General features: G+C 40.4%; 1 protein-coding gene and 1 long non-coding RNA gene across 3 annotated transcripts; one reads left to right on the forward strand and one right to left on the reverse strand.

The window, feature by feature from the left end:
* Positions 1-761: 761 nt before the first annotated feature.
* SDR16C6 (short chain dehydrogenase/reductase family 16C member 6) lies at positions 762-12,686 on the reverse strand. Of its 2 annotated transcripts, none has more exons than XM_015282687.4 (7): positions 12,511-12,686; positions 11,064-11,427; positions 8,431-8,562; positions 6,984-7,083; positions 5,173-5,317; positions 4,082-4,204; positions 762-3,571 (listed from the first exon to the last, which is right to left on the reverse strand). In XM_015282687.4, the coding sequence occupies exons 2-7, from the start codon at positions 11,385-11,387 to the stop codon at positions 3,478-3,480; spliced, it is 918 nt and encodes a 305-aa protein (XP_015138173.1). In that variant the 5' UTR covers positions 11,388-11,427; positions 12,511-12,686; the 3' UTR covers positions 762-3,477. The 2 variants fall into 2 exon arrangements, with proteins under 2 accessions (XP_015138173.1, XP_426092.1); XM_426092.5 differs by having other exon boundaries at positions 12,429-12,512.
* LOC121109897 lies at positions 5,311-11,224 on the forward strand. The gene is made up of 2 exons (XR_005857699.1): positions 5,311-7,713; positions 8,975-11,224. It is a non-coding gene; the product is annotated as an uncharacterized LOC121109897 (long non-coding RNA).
* Positions 12,687-13,203: the final 517 nt, after the last annotated feature.

The raw sequence follows: 13,203 nt of genomic DNA on the forward strand, positions 1-13,203 counted from the left end.
GGGAAGCTGCTGTAGTGGGAGATCAGAGTAGGTGATCCCCACACATCATAGAATCATAGAATCACCAATGTTGGACAAGACCTTCAACACGATCCAGTCCAACCATCCAAGGTCCGTTCTAACCCCTATGAGCCTGTGATTCTGTGATATCTAGGGATAAATGCCATACACTCATAGACTTCTATTACTTATTAAAATGTGTACAAACTGCAACAGAACTCCTTGCATTTCTCCCACCTTGGATCCAGTCAGGGAATCTTACAGTGAGGTGAGTAAGGCTGCCTCTTAACGTGGTAGAGCAGCTCACTAAGTAGCATTTTTCAGGGAAGGAGTCTTTGCTTCCAAAGAAAAGCAACAATTTTGACTTAGTTGTGCTAAGGATGGCAGCAGCCAACTTCAGATGGGCTTCTCTTTATTCTGGATCCCCTGTTCCCTTTTCCTCAGGATCATAATGGGAAAAGTCAGCTGGGGATCAGCAGGAGGTTGGCAATGTGTCAGAGCTGTAGGGACCCTTTCAGCTTAAAAGGAAATGGATATAGTCACTGAGTTGGTCATTTTTACAGGATATTTCTGTCCAGCATTATGTTGCTTGGGGGTACGGTGTCACCTGAGGGCTTGCTAAGAAGGCAAAATTATGTATTTCTGGAAATGACGGCCAGCTTCTGATAGCAGGCTGTGTATGGCCAGAAGAGGTGCTCAGGCAGTGTCAGATGTTTCAGTGACAGTAAAATGCCCAAAAGATCACAAGAATTACTGAGAAATGACATTTGTTTGTGGATGCTACTAAGGTTTATTTAAGGATTTTTAATGTTACACAATAACCTGAAATTATTCAAATACTACTTAGCTCAAAAAGATTGTAACTGAAATATGGGTGATATTCTTTATCAGAAACATGATTCTACAACTTCCTCTATACATAAAATACGCTCTAAGAAAGAATATTTCACTAAGGGTTACAAAATAAGAGAGGAAAGCCACATCTTATCTGACATAACAAATCATCTTTCTGTTAATGAAGCTACATAGGTTGATTCAGTCGAGGGCTGCTATGGGTACTGTGTTTGCTTCTTCAACAGTTTCACCAGGATTGCTCTCCAAGGAGAAAAAGAGCAGCATGAGCTGCCTTCCAGTCCTATCTGTGGCTTCAGCAACAGCAGCATTTCCCCAGCGACCTTCTTTGTGTGTGGAGTGAACGAGGCAAAAGCCTCAGGGGGGAAAGCATACATCTCCGAGGAGCTGCCAGTATCTCAGAGATGCTTCTCAAGCATGACGCTGTGTTTCAAAACACAAACTGATAATTTTTTATTAAGAGCCCAGAACAGCATCCCATTGTGCCTTCTGAACATTAATAGAAAGGTTTTGGCTTGCAGTTTTATGGTCGTATGACATCATCTATCACATCTCTTTTCTGTACAAATATGTAATGAAATATTTTCAGAGAAAAGAATGAGTTACTGATTTCTAAGGCCGATAAGAAGATCTAACAAATCACTGTGAGCCTTAGAAAGCATAAGCTTTATAAATTCCTTCTTGAGCCAAGCTGATTAGCCAGGAGAAATGGAGCCAAAGAGAGCTCTTGGCTCAGAGTGCAGCCATGGGGGATATGGCTCTGCAGGGTGGCTGTGCAGAGTGCGTGGAATACGGCTTAGAAAATAAAGCACCGTTTCCTGTACATTATTCTTAATTCTTATCATGTCCAATGTGCTCTTCGGTTGCAAGTATTTAATCCTGACACACCAGATTTTTAATGAGCATCAGTCCACCAAATCTCAATGTCCCTAACAGAACACTACTTCATTTTACAGAAGGTTTTCATCTGTGTGCCTCTCACCGTTCATGCGCTCTGCACAAGAAATGAATTTATATATTAAGCATATGCAGGCCCACAATGAGTTCACAAGTAACACATCATGCCAGTTCATACGGTTACTTAAACAAAGTCATAGACTGAGAACTAAATTACAACACTCGTCCAGATTAAAGGAATCCCAATATTCATGTTCTCATTTTCAGCTGAGGAAATAGGACCATTATTTGCAGGCAGCAATTTAGACTTTGTTCCTGTCTCATTAGTCAGAAGAAAAAGACATTTATCTTAACAATAAGGAGCTTTTCAAAATACAAATCAATGAACCTAGTTTTCCAAAGAGCCAAATTTCAGATAGCTTTCTGCTTCTCTCAGACCAAATGTTCATAGGGAAAACATCCACAGCGTGGTTTAAAGGATGTATTGAATGGATACGTGATTTGAAAAAAAGTGAGATTTCAGAAAGTAGGGTTTTATTGGGAGTGTGTCCTTTAATAGAAACCCGCAGCTGAAAGGAAGCACTTGAGCATGGGATTAGATAAGTACAAATATGGTGACAAAGCCAGGCAGTAGATAACTAACTAAGGGAGTCTTTAGTTCCTGAGTGTGGAATTCTATAACTGTGCTGTGTAGATTCCTTCTTTGGGGCTGGAAATTTATTTTCTATCATATAAACTCTGTTAGCATTTTCCAAAAGTGTGCATAAGAACTGATTTTTATCTATTAAGTACCAGCACGTACTCTGGCATAACTAATTCTATATCTTCTCCTTAAATGTTTTTTCCCCCTGTGACTGTTTTGTTCTGGCTTCATTTACATGGAGAGATGGCTGAAGGAGATGGATGTGACTTCCATTCAGTTGCAAGAAGAGATTTCACTCGAGGCAGCCCATAACTGCACCAATCCTTCTACCTGAACTCTTTTTTCTTCTAGGATTCACAAATTTCACACTAACAAACAGGTTATCTCATGGAAGTTTCAGTCTCTGAAAGCACTATAGGCCATGAAAAGTGGCTTGGTTGCTTAATGTAAGATAAAGCGCCCTGGGGCTACTGAGAACAATTCTGTATGGTTTGTTTCTTTATTCTAAGTGATGATACAGAATGATAGAATCATGGAATGGTTTGGGTTGGAAGGGACATTTAAGACCATCTAGTTCCAACCCCCTGCTATAGGCAGTGACACCTCCCTCTAGACGAGGTTGCTCAAACCCATCCAGCCTGGTCTTGAATGCTTCCAGGGAGGGGGCACTCACTAAATCTTGATTAGGTCTTCTAAGATTCCTAAAGTGTGAGTGATGTTGAAGCTTTTTATGGCATTTCTTAATGCATGAACAGTAGTGTGATTTTCCCGTGCTTTGAAATTATGCTCAGAAACTGAGAATTTGAGGAGTAAGAAATGAAGTCAAGCATCTATGCCTGGTTTTACTGACTATTTTTGAGAGCTCAGATAAGTACGTAAGCAGCGCGCTGTCACAAAATGAGAGAGAGGGTTGTGGCTGAGAATCAGTGATTAAAAGGCAATTATTTAGAATTATATTGTATGCTGAGTGATGTCAAGGATTATACAAGAAGCAATTTTTCTGTCAAAGAATGAACGTGCTTAAAAATTGATGTTACCGAAAAGATCAGTTTGATGGCACTTGAGGTTTTGACAATACTGTGGTTTCAGTTCTTCTTCTTCCGACCTATGACCTTGTCCCAGCTTCTGTAGATCCCCAGGTAAGATTGCAGGAGCAGGACGATTTTTCTAGGAATTAAACTGATGAGACAAACACCAAGTTAGCCTCACTTAAAAAAAAAAAAAAAAAAGTGCAATAAAAATGCACTGTACTCATAGAAATTCATAACACATGCACACTACTTCTAACGTTTGGCAATAATGCATTTGGTACTGCCATATTAGAAACGGGGAAAATAAATACAGAGCAAGCAGTTTTGTGGAAAGCCCAGCACTGGTGGAGGTGGTTACTGGAAACAGACAGTTCTAGTCCAGGCAGTGCTCCTAGTGTACCATCCCATGGAAATTTTTGATTTCCATACTAAACTGTAGCTTAAGAAGTATATTTGAGACAGAAGGTGTCAGAGGAATATTAGCCCATTAAATTGTCAAAAACTATCAAAACTGTTTCTTCATAACTGATTTCCTATAGCTGGTTTGACTGCAGAGATGCCAAGTAAAGAAAGATTTTAACTAAACCTCCTTGCTGATTTTGCAGGCATATGAGAAAGGAAAGAAGGAAATGATAGAAGACAGGAAACATGTTCTTACGTTCTAAAACCACAAAGGTGTAAAGTTGGAGGCATAAACAGATACATCTTTTCCTTTCGAATTGCATCTATGATCTTGCTGGCTACATACTCTGGCTCGTAAATAGGAAGTAAAATTGGGTGTCTAGTGAAACAAGAAATAAAGCATTATGGCATTGAAACATTTTACTTTTGAGATGTATTCTAACACAGAAATCATTTAATGCAAGAATTTCTCTCCTCCCCCTTAAATAGCCCTGAAAAGCAGTCTCCAATCCTGCTTGTTCCTTCTATGATCAAAACAAATTGAAAAAAGTTTGGTGATGTTGCAAATTTTAATGACAGATGAATAACTTCTGTGCAAGCCCAGCTCAGACCCTACTGAAGTTTATGCCCATGTTGACTGTGGCATTGAAAAATTCCAGAACACCTGTGGTTTATGATGTTCTGTATGTAAGATTTCAGCCCTCTGCACACCTCTTTCTTTCCTATTGTAGGTGTTGGGTTGGCAGCTAAATAAACAGTACTGGGCCTGTTTCCAGCCAGGAGCTCTGCATAATACATGCCTCTACAGGATGATGAGTGGTGGGTGCAGGAACAGAGTGCTGAAAAACCAAGACTGCTTGCCCTTCACTGCTGCAATGGCTGAACCAGTGCCTGCAGCCTCTCCTGTCACTAGAACAATACAGCAACATAGATACTTATACCACAGCTGTTCTCAGAGAAGTACAGTATCTGCTAATACTGGAGCACTGTTAGTGACAGGGACAAATATCCGGGCACCCATAATAGCAATGACAGTGCCAAAATTACATGGGGCAAAGAACATCAGCAGTGCCCATTCTACCAAAAAGTGAGTTGTTTGCCTAAAATACTGCCACATATCCCTAACCATTCCCTGATTTCAGGGTCATTGCACAGTCTCTGATGCATGTCAGCTATTAATTGTAGGCAAACTTTGGATTTCTTAGCAAAGAGACTCAGTTGTGTGTGCGTCAAATACTAAATTAAAAACAAGTCAACTTTATAAGAGCTACAGACTGTATATGGCATATCTAGTGACTTGCGATGACTTCTTACTCATGAAAAATATATAATGTAAGTTTTACTTACTCGGTTTCAATACCTCTAATTAATTCAGTATTCACAAAAAAAGGGCAAACGATTGTGGTTTTGATGCCGTGTTTTCCTGCCTCATCCAGTTCTGAATCAATGGCTTCCATCATTCCAATGATTGCAAATTTACTAGCAGAATAATCTGAAACAGAGAAACAAAGAAACATACAAAATATCTCAAAAACACCATAGTATTACATACTGAATTGAATGTTTTGAAATACTATTTACAACCTTGTACTAATTCGTTATGAATTAGAAGATTTGGATTAGTGTTGTAGGGATGGTATGCATGTTGATGATACTAATTCTTAATGCCAATGGCTCCAACCATGACTGGTGTAGATGTGTCTAAGGATAAGATTAATAATTTCCTGAAGACCGTTCCAGTGAACTTTAGAGAGACATAAGATGGGGTTACTATATATGCACTTCCAGACACTCATGCAAGCCAGGCATTGTTTTAGTTCAGAATGGTCTTCACTCTTTGATATCACAGCTTACGTGTCAGTAGTGGTATGGTTCTAGTGGTACAACCTAAATACCTTATTTACAAATATTGCTTCAACACATTACCTCTTCTGATACTGCCTTGCACCTACAATAGTATTTTGTTTGCCTGGGAAGACTGAATCCTGTCTAATTCTTATTGCTTGATGAACACATGGAATCTCCTTCCTTTGAGACAACAAAAACTTGACCATGCAAGGTCCTGTGCAACGTGACCTACATTGGGCCTGATTTTATCAGGGGATTTGGATCAAATGATCTCCAAAGATTTCCTCCAACCTAAACTATTCAACAATTTTTTTTTCCAGCTGTAAGAACTTTGTTTTAATATAATATAAAGTAATGTATACATGTAGTTTCCTAAGGCTTTTTCAAAGGTATATGAAAACAGATCAAATTCACTTCAGCTAGAAGTTCAAAAGCTGGTGTCGGAGGCTGTTTGTTCTTCTTCAGAACTTACCTACAGAAGATGGAAACAAACAATCTAAACATGTACAGCTACTGTGTAGTATGTTATAACACTTGGATAGGCACGTCATAGGCCTAGGTCATAGGCCTTATGGTGAAATGATAAAAACTAGAGTTGTCCTATTATCAACATAGAATCTAACCCAATGATAATAGGTGGCAAATATATAACGAAATAACACCATCAACTAGGAGAAGAAACAAAATAGACTGATTGATGTGAAATTCACATTCTCACAGGGCAACTTCACAGCTACAGTCAGAAAGGCTTGAGAGAGCCTGGGCAGCACACACATGCTGATGAAATAGCCAGGATGTAGCAGCCAGCTCTCCTGAAGGAAACAGCTGAGAATAGGGAGCTGTTATATAGCTTAAAACATAGTTAATTCGAAAGAATTTTATTGAAAATTCTTCCAAGCGTCTTCTGAACCTGAAAAACATTTTCCAGATAAGTGTATAGTTCCAGGTATAACCCACATAAGTTTCAGGACTCTAAACATCCATGAGCAGAAAAACTAGTAACAGAAATTGTTAGGCAGCCTGTAGGCAGGGCTCCCTTCTGCTGCATGTGTACAAGCTTCTTCTGCAGAGATAAGACAGGCTGCAGTTAGCTAGTAAAATCAGCAGTGAGCTCCCTGTGCCATATAGGCAACATACCACCATCTTCATCTTCGATACACCACTACCCGCAGATATATCTTTCATATTTGCACACTCTTCATGACTGTTAGTATGTCAGTACAAAGAGCTTAAGCCAAGCATTTCTGAGATCTTTAGGAGAAGGTATTGTCATGACGACATAATTTTTAATAGCATTTGTTGACACTAACCTGACAATCTGTAGGTTCCCCAGAGTCCTGCTGCACTGGCCATGGAGACCAGGTGTCCATGATTGCAGGCGATCATGGCAGGAAGAAAGGCCTTGCAAGTCTGAGAGACATATAAAAAATACAATTACAGATAGATGTGTCAAAAATACTGCATTCCAAATTAGATTTTACAATTTGATTTACTTTCTGGAACATAATCCTACAAGGAACCAAAGTGATCTGCAGTCTCCGTAAGAATTTATAAAGGAGAGGCAACATTTCTTTGAATGACAGGTCCCCAGCTGAAGATCTGTCAGCATTAAAACTATATTATTAAAAACGATGAACTTTCTGTTTTCTCTGCGTGCAGGTTCCTCACAGTCCGAGTAGTCTGACTATTAGTAAAGATTTGGTACACAAGAGGGAGCTAGAAGCCAACACATCAATGTGGACTTCAGCCGGCTACAGGCCCTGCTTGTTGTAAACTACTTCCCGGCAACTCTGGGCCTCAAACTGCCGAGATCGTTACTACTAATTATCCAAGGAGGACACTAGTGTTTTACAAGACAGAAGAGATGAAAAATATAGGAGTAGTTACAGATTTTTTTCAATTGCTGAGTTGTATTCCACTCCAGATATGCACCTGGTACGCGCTTTTCTGATGGTGGGGCCCACAGTCACTGTCCTCCCGCTCTGTGTCACTTCAGACCTGCCAAGAAGAACATTTCCCCACCCAACACCTTTGTCTCTGGTATGTGGAAAAATGAGGCACTGTGGGCTGGAAAATGATTAGAGGATTTTGCCTGCCATGATTTTCCACTGAGGAATGCCATTTAGTGAGGCATTTTGCAGCACTGTGTTCTTCTTTGATGCGGGCTGCATGCTCAGGCACATGTACTACAACTGTAAGAGGGGCAAGGGTAGCACTCCCTCACAGGGAAACCTAAGGGATAACAGGCCCCAGATAGCAGCGAATTCCCACAGAGGAAAGAAAACAAAGCAAAGATAGCACATACTATTTAGATCAGTTTTCTACATACATCAAGAAGACACTGAGTAGGAATGAAAGCACAGCCTGAAGTCTGACACCAACACAAGCAGCATGGTTATGTCTCCTTAAATGCTAGACAATGCTCTCCTGTGCCTTCAAGCATCAGGAGTAGAAAGGGTAGCAGCCATAGCATCAGTAGTAGCTTCAGCCACAGCTGTGACAGAAAGAGCATGTTTCACAGTACAGGTGCACAAAGACTTTGCATTTAGCAGATTGCCCAGGCAGGCTTTTGTGAACATTACTGAGAGACAGTGGGGCAAACTGTCAGTGTGATGTGTGTCCAACTACAGGATGATTGAAAAAATGAATTCTCCCCACTTGAGGCCCTTCCCACCCCTTTCCAAACCGGGTGCTCCAATTTACCTGAAATACCTGACTGTGCATTTCAGGCTCTCAGGAAAGAAAAATATACGTTACCCAAGCTTGAGACAGGAAGTTGACTTTCAAGACTTTTTCAAAATCAGCATCTGGAATGTCAAGAAACTTTGTGGAATGCAGTATGCCAGCATCATTGATGAGAATAGTCACATCCCCAACTTCTCTTCTAACCTGAATTTAAAAAACAAACAAACAAACAAAAAACGGATGAACAAAAGTATTAGGAACTATCCTTGCCTTCTGTGCTTCATTTATGAAAAAAGTTTAGTGACCGTTACAGTTGTTTATACCTGTACTGGAAATGTAGGTACATAGGAACTGTTCTAGTGTGCCAGATCCAAGGTCTTTGTAGGCTCTCAGCCCTTGGCTCATGGGGGAAAGCAGTAAGAAAGGACAAGGACGCTAAGGTCTCCACCAGTGCACTCCATAGCTTTTTGCATCCTGCAGCTTAGGATCCTCCTGATCCAGATACGGTGTCTAAATTTTTCTATTTAATATATCCTGATGATTATTTCCCTCCCCCCCTCTCCCCCAAATTTCTCTAATTGTTTTCTGAACTCCAAAATATTTCTGGTTTCCACAGGTGCCTGCAGGAACAAAACTCAAGCTGATTATTCTTCTCTATGTATTTATTCAGGTATCTATTCTTATTTATATGTTTTTAAAATTATCATTATCATTTCTATCAATTTTCTGTATGACAGGTTTGTAGTTTCTTGGTGTCCTCTCACTTAAATTGGCATATTTGCTATTTTTGCTCTTGGATTTGAAACCTGTCATAAGCAATACATCACCTACACATTTGTAGCTCATGAAATGTATATCAGATATCCCTCAGAGTTCCTAGGTGGACACTTCTGACTCAAAATCTGCTAATATTTTCTTCATCAGTTTGTTCTAAGATCTCATCCTTCAGTACACTGATTTCCTTGCTAGAAATAAAGATTCCATTCTGGGAACATATCTAAGCTATTCTGCAGTGAATATATCAAACAAAATGAAATAACTTCACTTTTCTGCTACTGGCTTATCTCCTGTGTCCAAGCTGAAGACTTTTCATATTACTAATAAAAAGTTACATGTATTTCCAATGGTAGAGGATGCTCCTGGCTGAATAGATCTTAAAGAAAATAAAATTCTGGCCCCTATATGACTGTTCAATTCATGAAAATACCTGAAAAGACATTGGTAGAATTAACAATAGTTTAACAACTTAACACCAATTCAGGAATCTGAAAGAGCTCTTTGAGTTTCTACTTGCAGGTCAGCCTGTACACGTCAGAGTTCTTGCTGCTAATATGGGCTCAACTAGTTCTGCAGGGTGAGCCCTGGTTAATGTGTCTGGAGACTGAGAATTATCTGAGTGCACAAAGCAGTTTGAGTCTCTGTTAAACTGAGAACAGAGATCACTTATTTCAAAATATGCACCATCAATGGAAAATTCCAACTTTATTAAGATATTACTTACACGATCTCAAACTGATCATTCTGATGCATGTCTTTCCAGGAAGCAGTCAGCATTTGTGGGAACAGGGAATTAAAGCCAATTTAAAATGTTATTTTTTAAGAGATATTTGGTCTTGGTGAATTCTTAAGTGTTTTCCTTTTTTTTTTTTCCTCTTTTTTTTTCTTGCAAGAAGAGCATTCTGGAAGAATGGCAGTTTGATTTGTACTATCATTGTGAATAAGAATCAAGTATCACATTTGAAGTGCTGATCACAAGTTGCTCAACTGATCCTGCAACTTGATGGGAGATGATAACATACTAAGATCTCGATATTAAGAATGTTGAAATAACTGGAATTCTTTTTATGGACTGCAGTTGTAGGAGTAATAATAAGAGACATACACAGTGAGTACAACATGACCTGTAATACTCAAATAATTAGCAAAGATCTTCTTCCTTGAGCACTGTGGGTCAGCGCAGGCCAGAATGTGCTCATCTCTGCAGATGTGTTATTATGATAGATACATCCTTGATCACACTGTGCAAGTAATATTATGAAACCACTTGTGGTTCTTAAGCTCTATCACCAACAGCTCCAACAGAAATTATTTTTCCATGCAAAGCTGGCTGGATGTGCCCCCAAGTGCTGCTAGCAAGTACAAGTAAAAGAATACTTTGAGCATGAGAACTGCAGTTCCAGATACATACAGGGCAGGGGAAGGGAGTGACCATGAAGGAATGGTGGAAACAAAGCATAAGGGACTGACCACAGCTCACATTCCCTCTTCCCCTGTGCTGCTCAGGGGGGGAGATAGAAGACGTTTAATGGGGTAAGGTGTTTGTATTTTGTTACAAAGGGACCTTCCCCCTTACAATGTTCCATTGCTTTTTTTTTTTCTTAATATCTTACAGAAATTTATAAGCCTAGAAAATTCATTCATAAGGTTAATCTCTGCCATATACCACACTTCTAATGTAAAAGAAGTTGCCCTCTCACAAGGAATACTGGAGATGTGTAAGTCTCAACAGAACAAATTAAACCCAGTTACTTTACAAAAGAAATAGTTTAAGCTCCATCTAGAAGTTACTTGTCAATAAGAGAACAGTCATCACCGTACACGATTACTTCCCTTTACTGAATGCATAATTTCTAAGATTCCAGGTCTAAAAAAAGCCGAAAATCACAAGCAAGAAGGAAAATTAGAAACCAGAAGCTGTAACTTACCTTCTCTGCCTGTTCATAGACCTCCTCCCTATTGCTGCAGTCACAGTAGTAGGCAAACACTTGTTTAGCTCCATTTTCTCTGGCTAATCTCACTGTTTCTCTGTTCCCTTCTTCATCAATGTCCCAGAGAACCAAGGTTGCTTCCAAAGGAGCAAAATGTAGGGCAATCTGCCTTCCAATCCCATTTGCAGCTCCAGTAATAAGCACTATTTCCCCAGCAAAAGATTTCTTGCATGGAGGAAATATGCATTGGATGAGACTTTTGAAGAGTAAAAACACGGATAATGTCAGGAACTTCAGAGTCTTCAGGATGCACCCGAACATGATTTTTCAGGCACAAAGATTGCTCTTCTGTTTTAAAAACCTAGAAATACAACATCGCATTGGCACTTAAAAGCACTGAGATATCACCTAGGAAAAGAGATTGAGTTTCGAAAAGCTATTTCGTTTACATTGTTCTTTTGCATAAATACATAATACATCTAAAGCTTTGTTTTGTGAAAGCTGGCAGCTTCTTACCTGTAGGATTAAGGCAAGTATTATCTGCTAGATCCTGCACTCCTGATGCTTCATTGCAGATACCTCAATATTATTTCAGATGCTTAGGCTTATTAACATGCATCCTATACACATATGCTGTGGCAACAGCTATAGAGTAGTTTGTTTTCATAGTGAGTCGATTTAACTGAAGAAAAGAAGGACTGAAAACACTGGGATGATATCAGCCTTAGACCAAATGACCAATATGCTGAAAAGCATGACCCTACAGGTTAGAATCTTGGTAGTTTATCTCTTATTTTGACCAGACCTTTTCCTGTACAGCACTCAGTAGCTTACACATCCTTTTCATGGTAATGTTTAAGTTACTGAAACATATTGGTTGCATGCTGTCAAATAGGCAAAAAAAAGGTCAAAGATCCATGCTGAATTTTGTATTTGCACAAGTATTCCTCAAAACAACGAAAAGAAAAATAGTTGCCAGACTGAACAGCACAGTAACTAAGAAAAATGAAAACATTTGCCTCCCCAGAGAGCCACTTCTAGGAATCATCTGGGATCAGGAAGGGCAGATGGCTCCAGCCTTCCCCCAGCTGATCAGGCACACGCCATGCCACCTCCACAACCCATGGGCTGCCAGATGACACTCAGTGTGCCAGCACTGCCAAGGCTCAACTTACTAACAGGACAACTATCTCAGATGTCACGCTGTATTTTCAACTGGAACAACAAAGCTCATCCCTAGACCCTTCGCCAGCCTCCCACCTGCCCTCTACCACCCCAGAGTGGCCCTGCCTGCTGTGGTGTACCCCCATATACCCTGCACCCCTCTGCTTGCTAGGCTCCGTCCCCATGCCCCATGCTCACCGCTGCTGCCCGGCTGCCTTGCCTGCACCCGCTGTCTGGTGTGCCCTGAGAGCTACGGCCCAGCCAAGCTCTGCCTACTTACCTGGGTTTGGCTTGGTGGGTTGGGAGGGGATGGATGAGCCCAGGGCAGGTTGGCCTGGTGCTAGCAGTGAGGATGAACATCTCTCATCCTGTCCTAATGACACACAAGCATGCTGTCACACAGCCTTCCTGGCCCAAAATGCAATGGATGGCCCTGAGTCATGGCATCTTGCTCAGGGCTTGGGGACAGTCCTGGCCAAGAACTTGGAGATTCCTTTCCGTGTGCTTCCTTTCCTCCCTCTGCTGTGGATTGGCTGCAGGTGTGAAATGAAATGCTGCTTCTTTTGTAACATAAACAACTGATCTCCAGCTTGCCCGTTTGCTGGAATGGGAATAAAAAGGGAGACACTAATCATAAATGTCTCCATGTAAAACAGTAAAACCGACTGTCATTGCTTCACACTTTGAAGATGAGAGTTGTGGTCCCTCAGTTTTTCACACAGATGTTGGCCAGCTTTAAGCCCACAGTCCTGCACTGCTGTCATGTCAGTATTTTCTTACAAGAAGTGAGAGACTGAATAAAAATCAGCATTTCTACTGAGCTTTCACACTCGTGCTTTTTCCTGTTATCTTCTCAGTTTGTCATGATCGCCGTGACATTTTCCACACACTGGTTATATAAAAAAGCAAATAAAAAGGGCAGTGCTCTTTGCACTTTGCATTTTGAATAAGTGATCCTACAGGTCTTGCTCAC

Source organism: Gallus gallus, chromosome 2, assembly GCF_016699485.2.
Source record: "Gallus gallus isolate bGalGal1 chromosome 2, bGalGal1.mat.broiler.GRCg7b, whole genome shotgun sequence".
In the NCBI taxonomy this organism is placed as follows: domain Eukaryota; kingdom Metazoa; phylum Chordata; class Aves; order Galliformes; family Phasianidae; genus Gallus; species Gallus gallus.